Below are 13,393 nucleotides of genomic sequence, written 5' to 3'. Positions count from 1 at the left end.
AGAATTGAACTGGATTTTTGAAGACGAAACTATTAATAGTTCCAATAGCTTGCTGCTTCTTCCATTCTGAAATCAATACGTGAAGGCATTGCAATAACATTTTGGAATAAGAGACTTCGAGAACACATAGAAGAGGCATACCAGGACTTATCTTGATGTCTGGTTTCTCTTTCTTTTTAAACTTGAGATATAACCCACATATTATAATAGTCACCCTTTTTAAGTATACAATTCAGCATATTCACAAAGTTGTGTAACCATCACCAATATATATCTTCAGAACATTTTCACCCCCTGAAAAGGAACCCCATATCCATTAGCACACACTACCCTAGGCAATAGCTAATTTACTTTCTATCTCTATGGATTTGCCTCTTCTGAACATTTCATATAAATGGAATCATACAATGTGTGTCCTTCATGTCTGACTTCTTTCACTCAGCATTACTATGTTCAAGGCTTACCCAGTGGTAGCATGCACCAGTACTTTCTTTTTATGGCCAAATAATATTCCATTGTAAAGATACAACACAGTTTGTTTATCTGCCTATCAGTCGATGGACATTTGGGTTGTTTAAACCTTTTGGAAACTGAGAAGAGTGAGGCTAACAAATGCTAACAACATTTACATACAAGTTCCAGTGAGGACAGGTGCTTTCCATTCTCTCAGGGATACACCTAGGAGTGGAATGGATGAGAGTCTGCTGTCTGTTTATCCAAGACACCTTAACGGTAAACTGAGAAAAAAGGGAATGAGATGCATTTGGATAAATTAGGAAACCGGATACGTATGTACTGATACAGAGGCTGTGGTCTTTGGGTTATAACTCATTGTTCTCTTGCCTCCAACAGTCAATGACATAACCAGTTCCTGACCTTTTGGAAACAAACCCATAGATAGACTGTAAATCCCAGCGGTTTGGAGTATTTCTACCCCATGAGACATGAGGAATAATCATACACTCCAGTTAGTTGACAGTGCACCACTTGGGCTATTTCTCCATGGTGGAGGGAGCTATGAGTGTAGCCAAGGGAAGGAAAAAAGATATGGGGATTTTTCTATTTTTTTATATATATGGTGGGTGTAATTTGAAAAGAGCCTCTTGGTGCTCTGTTCATCCTGCAGAGGACTTAGCTTTTATTATGATCACAAGGAGGCTTCACTCTTCTGAGATGAGGGTATTTTGCAGGGATGAAGACAAACAGGGGCAGCTCTGTAGTGTATACAAAAATGTAAACGTAGTGTAAAACAGTTCATCATGTCCTGTTTTCCTTCAGGGAATGGAAGATGTTAACAGAGAGAAAAGTTTGAAGGCAGACATTTAGAAGAAGCTAGGAGGAGAAGCATCTTATATTAAGGTGGGCCAAAATGAAAGTGTGACTTGGCTTTTAAAATCCTGTGGGCCTGGGCGCAGTGGCTCACGCCTGTAATCCCAGCACTCTTGGGAGGCTGAGGCGGGCGATCACGCAGGTCAGGAGATCAAGAACCATCCTGGCTAACATGTGAAACCCCATCTCTACTAAAAATACCAAAAACTAGCTGGGCATGTGGCGGCAACCTGTAGTCCCGCGTACTCCGGGAGGCCCTGAAGCAGGAGAATGGCGTGAACGCTGGGAGGGGAGCTTTGGCAGTGAGCTGAGATCGCGCCACTGCACTCCAGCCTGGGTGACAGAGGTGAAGACTCCATCTCAAAAAAAAAAAAAAAAAAAAAAAAAAAAATCCATGGCTGGTTTACTAGTAATAACGTTATTTCAAAATATTTTGTTTTCAAAACTATTTAGGTGTTATTTATGCTAGTGTAAAGAATAAAGTCTGACTAATTGGAAATATGTTAGACATGGTACACTGTCATTTTTTATTATAATAACCAGAAAGGACCACTACACTAAGAGAAAAAGTGCTGTTTTCTCTGCCGTCCCCGTATCAGCCCAGCCATCCAGAACAGACTCCATGCTGGAAGTTTTTCCACACTGTAAGGACAAGTTTCATATTGACGGCACTGGTTCCCTGGAAAACCTTTTGTCTGCCTGGGATGAATGGTAGACTGTCCAGAGAACCAGATTTTCTTTCTACCTGTATATTACATTTATCCTGCATTCAGAGCAGAGGTAAGAAAATAGGCTAATTCCCCTTTGTGAAAACCTATGGGACTTCCATGCCATCCCTCAATACCATGTGGGGGCCCCCAGCCAGTTTGCTAAGGTGTTAATGATCTACAATTACTTCTTGTGTTGCCTCCATATGGGTTTTTGCTTTCATGCACAGGCCTTTGGGGCCTTAGCCCACAGAAGTACGATAGATGATGGAACTTAATTGGGTCCTTTTAGGAAAGTGGCCCCTTCAACAATACAGAGAAAAGCCCTCCACTTAGGGCAAGCCACACATTGAATTAATCGTTATACTCTTTAACTGATAATTAAATGAAGAAATAGTTCTCTGCTGCCACAGTAATTTTTATTCTTTTGAGACAGGGTCTTGCTCTGTCACCCAGGCTGGAGTGCATCATGGCTCACTGCAGTCTTGACCTCCCTGGCTCAGGTGATCCTCCCACCTCAGCCTCCCGAGTAGCTGGACTACAGGTGTTCCCCACCACACTCAGCAAATTTTTGCGTGTTTTCTAGAGAGAGGATTTCACCATGTTACTCAGGCTGGTCTCAAATTCCTGGGTCAGGTGATCCACCTTCCTTGGCCTCCCAAAGTACTGGGATTATAGGTGTGAGCCACCATGCCTGGCCCGCCACAGTGACTTTTAAAAATAAACTTTTTTAATTTTATTTATTTTTTTTTTTTTTTGAGACGGAGTCTCACTCTGTCGCCCAGGCTGGAGTGCAGTGGCCAGATCTCAGCTCACTGCAAGCTCCGCCTCCCAGGTTTATGCCATTCTCCTGCCTCAGCCTACCGAGTAGCTGGGACTACAGGCGCCTGCCACCTCGCCCGGCTAGTTTTTCGTATTTCTTAGTAGAGACAGGGTTTCACCGTGTTAACCAGGATGGTCTGGATCTCCTGACCTGGTGATCCGCCCATCTCAGCCTCCCAAAGTGCTGGGATTACAGGCTTGAGCCACCGCGCTCGGCCAACTTTTTTTTTTTTTTTAAGAGAAGTTTTAGTGGAAAGTTAAGTGGAAAATACAGAGTTCTCATATACCTTCTTCCCACACCACATACACACAACCTCTCCCACTACCAAAAAATTCCCCACCACAGTGATACGTTTGTTACAATCCATGGCCCTACATTGACATATCATTATTTCTCAAAGCCTACAGTGTACATTAGGGTTCATTCTTGGTGCTGTATGTTTATGGGTTTTGACAAGTGTAGAATGACATGTATCTGCCCTTATAGTATCATACAGAATAGTTTCACTGTCTAAAATTTCTCTGTGCTCTGCCTGTTCACCCCTCCCTCTCCTCAGTCCCTGGAAGTCACTGATCTTTTTTACTTTCTTCATGGTTTTGCCTTTTCTAGAATGTCATGTAGTTGGAATCATACATTTTGTTCCCTTTGCAAACAAGCTTCTTTCACTTAATGATATGCATTTAGGCTCCTCCATATCTTGTCATGGCTTGATGGCTCATTTTTTAGTGCTAATATTCCATTGTCTGGAAGAACCACAGTTTATTTATTCATTTACCTACTGAAGGACATCTTGATTGCTTCCAAGTTTTGGCAATTAAAAATAAAGCTGCTATAAGCATCCTTGCACAGGTTTTTTGTGGAGGCAAGTTTTCAGTTCACTCGGATGAACACCAAAGAGTGTGAGATCTAAGTCATATTGTAAGAGTATGTTTAGTTTTATAAGAAACTGCCAAACCATCTTCCAAAGTGGCTGTACCATTTTGCATTCCCACCAGCAATGAATGAGAGTTCCTGTTGCTCCACATCCTTGACAGCATTTGGTATTGTCAGTGTTTTGGACTTAGCCATTCCAATAGGTGTGTAGTTATATTTCATTGTTGTTTTAAGTTGGAATTCCCTAATGTCATGTGATGTTGAACATTTGTAGTAATGTTTTTAAATCTTAGACAAAACTATTCAATTCTTCCAGACCCAGTACCCCTTTTTTCTTAAAGCATGATGATGCCATTTTATTCACAAATAACATGCAAAGGAGCTAAGCAGACTTTTGCTCATGTTTCATTTTTTATGCTGTGTGGGAACAATGATCTTGTCTATCTTATTCTCAGTGGTATTCCCCCAAACCAAGACAGTACCTTGTCCATATGGTTCACTGACTAAATATTTACTGTAGTTGGTTAAGTAGTGGCCTCTAAAACGGTATCCCCACATTTGAATCCCTAGAATCTGTGAACATTGTTGTTTTGGGAAAAATGGTCCTTGTAGATGTAATTAAATTTAGGATGTTGAGATGGAGAGATCATCCTAGATTACCTGGGTAGACCAATGCAATGAGAAGTACCCTTATAAGAAAAAAGCAGAGGGAGAGATGAGACAGGCAGAAGAAGAGATAGAAGAGGAGGAAGCAATGTGACCTCAGAGGTGGAGATCAGAGTGATGTGGCCACAGGTCAAAGAGGTCAAAGAGCACCTACAACTACCAGAAACTGGAAGAGGCAAAGAAAGGACCCTCCCCTAAAACTTCTCGCATGAGTGTGGCCCAGTGGACCCTTTGATTTCAGACTTCTGGCCTCTAAGCCCTACGTATCCACTAGTCAATTTTCCATCTCCATGGAGTTTCTTATTCTGGACATTTTATATAAATGGAATCATGAAGTGTGTGATCTTTTGTGTCTACCTCACTAAAATTAGCATAATGGCACCTCTTGTTGTATTCTAAATATATTGTAATATTCCTTTTACTTTCTTAAAATTCATAGGTAATATGACCTACTTACACATACACTTTTTTAAATAGCATGCCTTATAATAAAAATAACTTTTAAAATAAGTATACATTGTAACATTTCTACACTAGGCTATTTATTTCATAGGATAGTAGGATCCCTGAATGTGCTTTACTATTTATGAAGCAGTATCACCATGGATGTGCCAATGATGGTAGCTGGGACGCAGATATGCAGTGTTGAAGTCTCAAATACAATAATCAGCATTTCCCTTGATGATAACCTGATTTCTCTGAATGATGAACAGTTCTTTTTTTTTTTAATTTTTAATTTTAAAATAAAATAGAGGTGGAGTTTCACTATGTAGCCCAGGCTGGTCTCAAATTCCTGTCCTCGAGTGATCCTCCTGCCTAGGCCTCCCAAAGTGCTGGGATTACAGGCATGAGCCACTCACTATACCTGGCTAGTTCTTGATAAAGTTCCAAATAAACCAAAGTTCAATTTTCTCTCAGTCTGCACAGTAGTTATGGCCTTGGAAACTTCAGTGTGTGTTCACAACCTGCAAGAAAATATTTGGTGTTTACTTGTAAAAGAGAGTTAGGCTCTCAACTCAGAGGATTACAGATGGGTTTTTCACCTACATGAATGTCTGGCAGAACACTCAAGAGTCATGTTAGACACAAAAAAACAGTTTTCATAGAGTGGCACTGTCCTGTGCATTGAAAGGCATGTTGCATCCCTGGCCTCCTCTCTCTAAAGGCCAATAGTGACTACAATCACTGCACTGACCAGAATATCCCCCAGGAGAGCGTCCATCCCTGCTGAGGACCAGGGGCTGAGCCCTTCTCAACTTCAAAACCACTTCCACGTGCCCGATCACCTCTGAGTCCATATTCCATTGATTTCTTTCTCCTCTCTTCCATATGTAATTTCTCCCTGTTTGTCATTCTCCATACATTCATCAACCCGATCAGCCATTCTTTCATTAAAAAAAAAAATAAAAACACATCCTTCAAATCTCTCTTCTGCCCTACTGCTGACATATCATACTGCATCTCTCACCTGGATTTTGCAATATTCTCTTAACTGATGTCCTTCCTTCAAGTCCTGATGTCTTCATCCCCACTCTACTCTTGGTATCAGAGGGTACCATCAGACATGCAGATTAGGTCAAGCCAGGCCTCTGCCCAGGATCTCCCAGAAGGCCAAAGATCCGTTCTACAACATAGTGCCTCATCATCAGGTTCTCCCCAAACATCTGCTTGTCACATTTCAGAAAAATGTTGAACCACTTTTTTTTTCTTCTTCTTTTTTTGAGATGGAGTCTCGCTCTGTCGCCCAGGCTGGAGTGCAGTGGCATGTCTTGGCCCATTGCAACCTCCACCTCCTGGGTTCAAGGGATTCTGCTGCCTCAGCCTCCTGAATAGCCGGGACTACAGGTGCCTGCCACCACACCCAGCTAATTTTTGTAATTTTAGTAGAGACAGGGTTTCACCATGTTGGTCAGGCTGGTCTCAAACTACTGACCTCAGATGGTCCACCTGCCTGGGCCTCCCAAAGTGCTGGGATTACACGCCTGGCCTGAACCAGTTTTTAAGACATGATTGGTATACAGTAAACTGCATATATTTAACAGTTTTATTGAGGTATAATTCATGTACTATACAATTCACCCATTTAAAGCACATAATTCAATAACTTTTAGTGTAGTCACAGGGTTCACACATGTTTAAAATATACAAGTTGAGGGCTGGGCATGGTGGCTCACGCCTGTAATCCCTGCACTTTGGGAGGCCAAAGCAGGTGGATCAGGAGTTCAAAGCTGAGGTCAGGAGTTCAAGGTCAGCCTGACCAGCCTGGCCAACATGGCAAAATCCCATCTCTACTAAAAATACAAAAAGTATCCAGGTGTGGTGGCGCGTGACTGTAGTCCCAGCTATTTGGGAGGCTGAGGCACAAGAATCGCTTGAACCTGGGAGGTGGAATTTGCAGTGAGCCAAGATTGTGCCACTGCATTCTAGCCCAGGCAACAGAGTGAGACTCTGTCTCAAAAAAAATAAAAATATATACAAGTTGACACATTTTAACATAGGTACCTATCCCTGAAATCATTACCACAATCAAAATGATATTCATCACCCCCTAAAGTTTTCTTATGCCTATTTGTAATTTATTTTCCCTTCCCTAGCAACCACTTACTTGCTTTCTGTCATTATAAAGTACTTTACATTTTCAAGAATTTGATGTAAACAAATCATGTAGTGTGTACTGTTTACTTTGTCATTTGTCTTGGTCTGGCTTCTACAATCAGCATAATTATTTTGAGATTCATCCATGTTGTAAACATATGTCCATAGTTTATTCTTTTTGTTGCTGAGTAGTATTCAGTTGTGTGATTATACCACAATTTGTGTACTTACCTGTTAGTGGTAATTGGGTTCTTTCCAGTTTGGGGCTATAACCAAAAAAAAAGCTGTTGTGAACATTCATATATGAGTATCTGGTCATATTGCTTTTGTTTCTCCTGGGCAAATACCTAAGAGTGGGATGGCTGGATCATATGATAAGTATATGTTAAGAAACTTATCATATAAGTATATAAGTAGACTTTTTAAGAAACTACCAAACTATTTTCCAAAGTGGTGGTACCATTTTGTGTTTCCTCCAGAGGCGTATGAGAGGTTCAGCTGCTCCAGGTCCTCACCAACTCTTGATGTGTCAGTCTTGTGAATTTTGGGGAACACGTTTAGACCATAGCAGTAGGTCCCCAATAAATATTTGTTGGATAAAAATATAATTGCTGACTATTACCATAATGTATATCGGTCACTTTCTATGTGCCAGGCACAATACTAAGTGTTTTGCATACGTTTTCTCATTTCATTCTCCTAACAAATCTAGGAGATGAGCACTATTTTATTTTCATCTAGAAAATGAGAAACTTAGCCCTTCTAGTGGATGTGTAGCAGTGTGCCTCACAGTTTAAATTCTAGTGGTTCTAACCTCCTAGTAGTTCCCACCACATATTATCCAGCATCCTGGATGCTTCTTTACCCATCCTTTAGTTAAACCATCTTCCTTTTGATACAGACAGGAGACAGGGAAATACTGGGTAGAAGAGGGTGGTCCCCTGGCAAAGACCCCACCCTCCAGCCTGGAAACCCACTGCCCTAAATAGGAACAAGCATTCCTGTTTTCACACCCCCCTATCCTGTACCCATGAAAACCCCAAATCCCAGACTCCACAAGCAGACAAACAGAAGAGCAGCAGAATGGCACAGCAGAGAAGGAGAGAAGAGAAAGAACGTCTGAACATCAAGAGGAGTTTGGCTGGGAGCCGGAGAGGAGATCAGCTGCTGGATAACCAAACTCCAGGGGAAGATCATTTTCCCACTCCATCCCCCTTCCAACTCGCCATCCATTCCACTGAGAGCCACCTCCACCACTCAATAAAACCCCTGTATTCACCATCCGTCAAGTCCGTGTGTGACCTGAACCTTCCTGCATGCTGGACAAGAACCTGGATACCAAGATGGCACTGAGCTGGTTACCACTTAAGCTGGCAGTGACGGCAGAACTAAAAGAGCACTGTAGCATGCCCACTGGGGCTTTGAGAGTTGCAGACACACATTCCTAGACTCCTAACCTGGGGCCAGAGCCCCAAGACCACTTGCCTGGGCTCCCTGCACCCTGCTCGTCTGCGAGCTTCTCCTCCCATAAGGGGTTTGAGCAGCAGCTACAGCCAAACAGACAAGCCACATGCCTGTCACACATCCTGTCACAGGGTCAGGGAACTCTCCTATTTCACTTTAGCCAGCCCCAGGTTCCCTGGCCATCCAGTTGAACCAGAGTTTTTTTCTCTCTCTCTATATATATATATTCCTACTCATAGAATTCTGTGGATTGTTTTTCAAAGCCTTTTCACATTATCCTCTGAAATCTTACTGTGTTACTGTTTCCCCTACTCAAGGATTGGGACCGAATACAAGGCTTAGCTCCTCATAGCATCATTGTCACAAACGGCAATGCCAGAGACAGGATACAACCTTCTGAGAGTGATACTTTTCCTCTGCAACTTGAAAAATGTAGCTCTAACTATTTTCTCTTGTTTAAAGAGAGCTGTGATCACAGTCAGTGTTATTTGAAACTTATTAATGAGACATAATATGCAGCTGTAGTATTTTTAAATAAAATGAATAATTTTCCTAGTTCCACAAAACTTTCAAACGTAGAAGGTGAAATATAAATGAAGACAAAGGAACTCATGAACCTCAAAGAAATTAAACTGTATCTGAAGGAGAGTCACCCAATCATTATTTTTATGATTTCAAGGTTTCCTGTTTCTGAGGATTTTAAGTATTTTTTTACCCTTATCCTCTATGTTAGGGTGTGAAAATGTTAAGTATTTTTGAGGGAACTGGGATTAGTAGTTATGCCTATAATATTTTGTTTATGTTGGTGGGTGAGGAAGAAGTAGGACTGAGAAGTATATTTCAAGCAGCTTCTGAGACATTCCCAGTAGTCGGTAATACCTGCCAGTTTTTCAACTCCCCAGAAAATGGTCAGTTAGATGTGGTTTTTACAGGTTCACAGGAGGGAGGCAGAAACATAAAAAGAGTGAGCTGATTTCCAGGAAGAGTAGTTCCTGGTGGTTAAGTGAATGGTAAAGAAGTTAAGTTTCAAAGTCCGATTGGAAATTGCAGCTATGGAATTCAGAGTAATTGTCGCTGAGGCTTTATAGCCTGTGGATTTGGCCTGCTGTGCACAGGGAGGGGTTCTTGGTTTCTAGCCCAGAGCAAAGTGGCAGTGAAGCACAAACACATATGCAACACCTTCTTGGGGGGTCACTGAGTTTGCTGGAATTATGCATGGAATTAACCAGCAACTCAAGGAATTAAAAGAAAGCACTAGAATGTGGGAACTCCTACAGCAATCCAGCTGACTAATCAAAATTATTTTGAAATAGCTCTTCATAGTGGGTTTTGTTCCAAGCAAGGTAATGCCATCCATCACGAGCTAAATAAAACCCTGGTAAGATCAACACAGTCCTGGTAAGATATGTTTTATGATTAAAGCCCACAACAAAGTGATTTGTACAAGAGGACTGTATAGCGCAGTGCTTCTTAAATTCCCCTGTGCACACCAATCACCTGGCAATCTTGTGAAAAGAAAGATTCTAAGGAGGGTCCTGAGATGATGCATGTTAAAGCAGCTCCTGGGTGGGGCTGGTACAGCCAGTTCTCAGACAATGCTTTAAGTTGCAAAGGCAGGTACTTAAGTAAATACATTGCTCTTACATATTAGATTATGAAGTTGTCCTGTAAATTTCTTTGACAAGGTAAATTAGTCTATTGTTAATAATCCTATTCACTCCTTGACAAAATAAACAAGTCCGTTGCTAATAATCCTATTCACTTTTAAAGGGTATGGGCATCCAATTCTATTTTTTTTTAAATCAACTTTTATTTTAGATATGGGGGATACATGTGAAGGTTTGTCACAGGGGTATAGTGCATCCAGGGAGTGAGCATAATAAACAATAGCTTTTCAACCTACTCCCTCCCCCTCTAGTGGTCCACAGTGTCTGTTGTTCCCATGTTTATGTCGTTGTGCACTCAATGTTTAGCTCATAGTTATAAGTGAGAACATGTGGTATTTGGTTTTCTGTTCCTGAATTAATTTGCTTAGTATTTTCACCTGCAGCTCCATCCATGTTGTTGCAAGGACATGATTTTGTTATTTTTTATGGCTGTGTAGTATTCCATAGTGTACGTGTACCACATTTTCTTTATCCAGTCCACTATTGATAGGCACCTAGGTGGATTCTATGTCTTTGCTGTCGTGAATACTGCTGCAATGAACAGATGAGCATATGTGTCTTTTTGGTATAATGATCTATTTTCCTTTGGGTATATACTCAGTAATGGGATTACTGGGTCGAACAGTAGCTCTGATTTAAGTTCTTTGAGAAATCTCCAAACTGCTTTCCACAGTGACTGAACTAATTTACATTCCCACCAGCAGTGTTTAAGCGTTTCCTTTCCCCACAGCCTCACCAGCATCTTTTGTTTTTTGACTTTTTAATAATAGCGATTCTGACTGGTGTGAGGTGGTATCTCATTGTGGTTTTTGACTTGTATTTCTCTGATGATTAGTGATGCTGAGCATTTTTCCGTGTCTTTTTTCAGTAGATATGAACACTTGCATGTCTTCTTTTGAGAACTATTCATGTACATCAAATTCTGATTTCTATCTTCTGCTTTAAAAAAATGAGGGAGAATATTTCTTCGTTAATGACCTCATGGAAAAATCATTTTTAAAATCTCCATATTAGGCCAGGCATGGCACCTCATGCCTGTAATCCCAGCACTTTGGGAGGCTGAGGCAGGCGGATCACCTGAGGTCAAGAGTTCAAGACCAGGTTGACCAACATGGTGAAACTCTGTCTCTACAAAAATATAAAAATTAGCCGGGCGTGGTGGCGGATGTCTGTAATCCCAGCTAGTCAGGAGTCTGAGGCAAGAGAATCGCTTGAACCCGAGAGGCGGAGGTTGCAGTGTGCTAGGTACAATGTGCATTCCAGCCTGGGCAACAGAGTGAGACTCCACCAAAAGAAAAAAAAACCCTCCATATTGAGCCCTTTTTTTTTGAGACAGGGTCTTGCTCTATTGCCCAGGCTGCAGTGCAGTGGCCCCAATCTGGAACTGCAGCCTCGACTTCCTGGTCTCAAGCAATCCTCCCACCTCAGCCTCTCGAGTAGCTGGTTCCACAGACATACACCATCACACCTGACAATTTTTTTTAACATTTTTTTATTATTATTATACTTTAAGTTCTAGGGTACATGCGCACAACGTGCAGGTTTGTTACATATGTATACATGTGCCATGTTGGTATGCTGCACCCGTTAACTTGTCGTTTACATTAGGTATATCTCCTAATGCTATCCTTCCCCACTCCCCCCACCCCACGACAGGCCCTGGTGTGTGATGTTCCCCACCCTGTGTCCAAGTGTTCTCATTGTTCAGTTCCCACCTATGAGTGAGAATATGCAGTGTTTGGTTTTTTGACCTTGCCATAGTTTGCTGAGAATGATGGTTTCCAGCTTCATCCATGTCCCTACGAAGGACATGAACTCATCCTTTTTTATGGCTGCATAGTATTCCATGTGCACCTGACAAATTTTTAAATTTTTTGTAGAGTCAGGGTCTCACCATCTTGCCCAGGCTTGCCTCGAACTCCTGGGCTCAAGCCGTCCTCCCACCTTGGCCTCCCAAAGTGTTGGGATTACAGGCATTAGCCACTGCACCCAACCTGAGTCTTTATTTAAAGACTGAAAATACCATGCCATTTATTTGACTGATGATCCTGATTATTAAAGAAGTTACAGTAAATCCAGTATGTTGCCTATATACAACAGTGGCATTCAAAAAGTATCTTACTAGCTGTTCCAGTAAGAACAGTCACTTTTGTGTTAAAATTTGAAAACAAGTGCTTCCTAGTTTGAGTATTAGGTGAAGATAGCATCATATGATAGTTTGAGTACAGACTTTGAAGTCAGACTTTCTAGATTCTAATCCTAGTTCTGCCACTTGCTGACTGTGTGCCTGTGGATGAGTGCGCAATGGTTTACTCATCTGTAAAATTGGTCTGCATCTCCAGGTGTTACTGGATTGAGTAAAAATCTGCAAAGCTCCTAGAATGGTGCCCAGCGCTTATATAAGCTACATAAGTGTTTGTTAAATATATGATTAAAATAAATAATATATGCATTAATGTCATATCTTAGTTGCTTAGTGGTCCTATGGAATCCAGAAAGCCTGTTCTCTTTTTACCAACTGAAATATCCTACAAGACTTTGCCAACAAGTAGTTGGTCAGAGAGAAAGGAGCCTTCAACCAACAACCTGAGAACCCCAAAATATATACATGACACTTGGAAATGCATTCATTTTCCCTATTTGATTAGACTTACCTCGGTCTTTTGGTTTTGCAGTTGGTGATGTATATTGGCCAAGTGGCCAAGGATATCTTGAAGTGGCCCCGTCCCTCCTCCCCTCCAGTTGTGAAACTGGAAAAGAGACTGATTGCTGAATATGGAATGCCGTCCACCCACGCCATGGCGGCCACCGCCATCGCCTTCACCCTCCTTATCTCTACTATGGACAGATACCAGGTAAGGTGGCCTGGTTCTTCTTCCTACCCATCTACTGTGGCAGCAAATAGAGGCTGCACTTCTGAATTTTCTCTTAAAGCTGCTTTGAGAGACCTTAAGGTTTATGAAATAAAGATTAAGAGAAACTGAAACCTATTAAGCAGATGACAATTGCATCGTAAATAAAGTGACCATATAATTTAGCATCTAAATCAGGTTATGCCTGAGTGTGAACATCAGCACCATTAATAATGACACCAGGACAGCTAGCATAATATGGGCCATCCCAGGAGACCAGCATGTATTATCACCCTGGGCTGCCTGGCGAGACAGGGCTTGAATTAGTGTTCTCTCTCATCCTCTGTTTGCAAGAGGAGTTTATGTCCTAGTAAATGATTCTCCAGGGCTGAGATGATTCCACCAAATCCCTCTGCC

General features: G+C 41.6%; 1 protein-coding gene across 1 annotated transcript in view; it reads left to right on the top strand.

Annotated features, from left to right (window-relative positions):
• The window catches only part of SGPP2 (sphingosine-1-phosphate phosphatase 2), a 143,124-nt gene that overhangs the window by 92,063 nt on the left and 37,668 nt on the right, over positions 1-13,393 (top strand). Inside the window, exon 3 of the mRNA XM_017876825.1 lies at positions 12,800-12,979. Coding sequence (XP_017732314.1) covers positions 12,800-12,979 — 180 coding nt within the window. The remainder of the gene's footprint in view (positions 1-12,799; positions 12,980-13,393) is intronic.

Source organism: Rhinopithecus bieti, unplaced genomic scaffold (assembly GCF_001698545.2).
Source record: "Rhinopithecus bieti isolate Rb0 unplaced genomic scaffold, ASM169854v2 scaffold_10315, whole genome shotgun sequence".
Lineage (NCBI taxonomy): Eukaryota > Metazoa > Chordata > Mammalia > Primates > Cercopithecidae > Rhinopithecus > Rhinopithecus bieti.
Note: the sequence above shows the minus strand (reverse complement) of the source record. Positions and strands in the feature narration are given on the sequence as shown.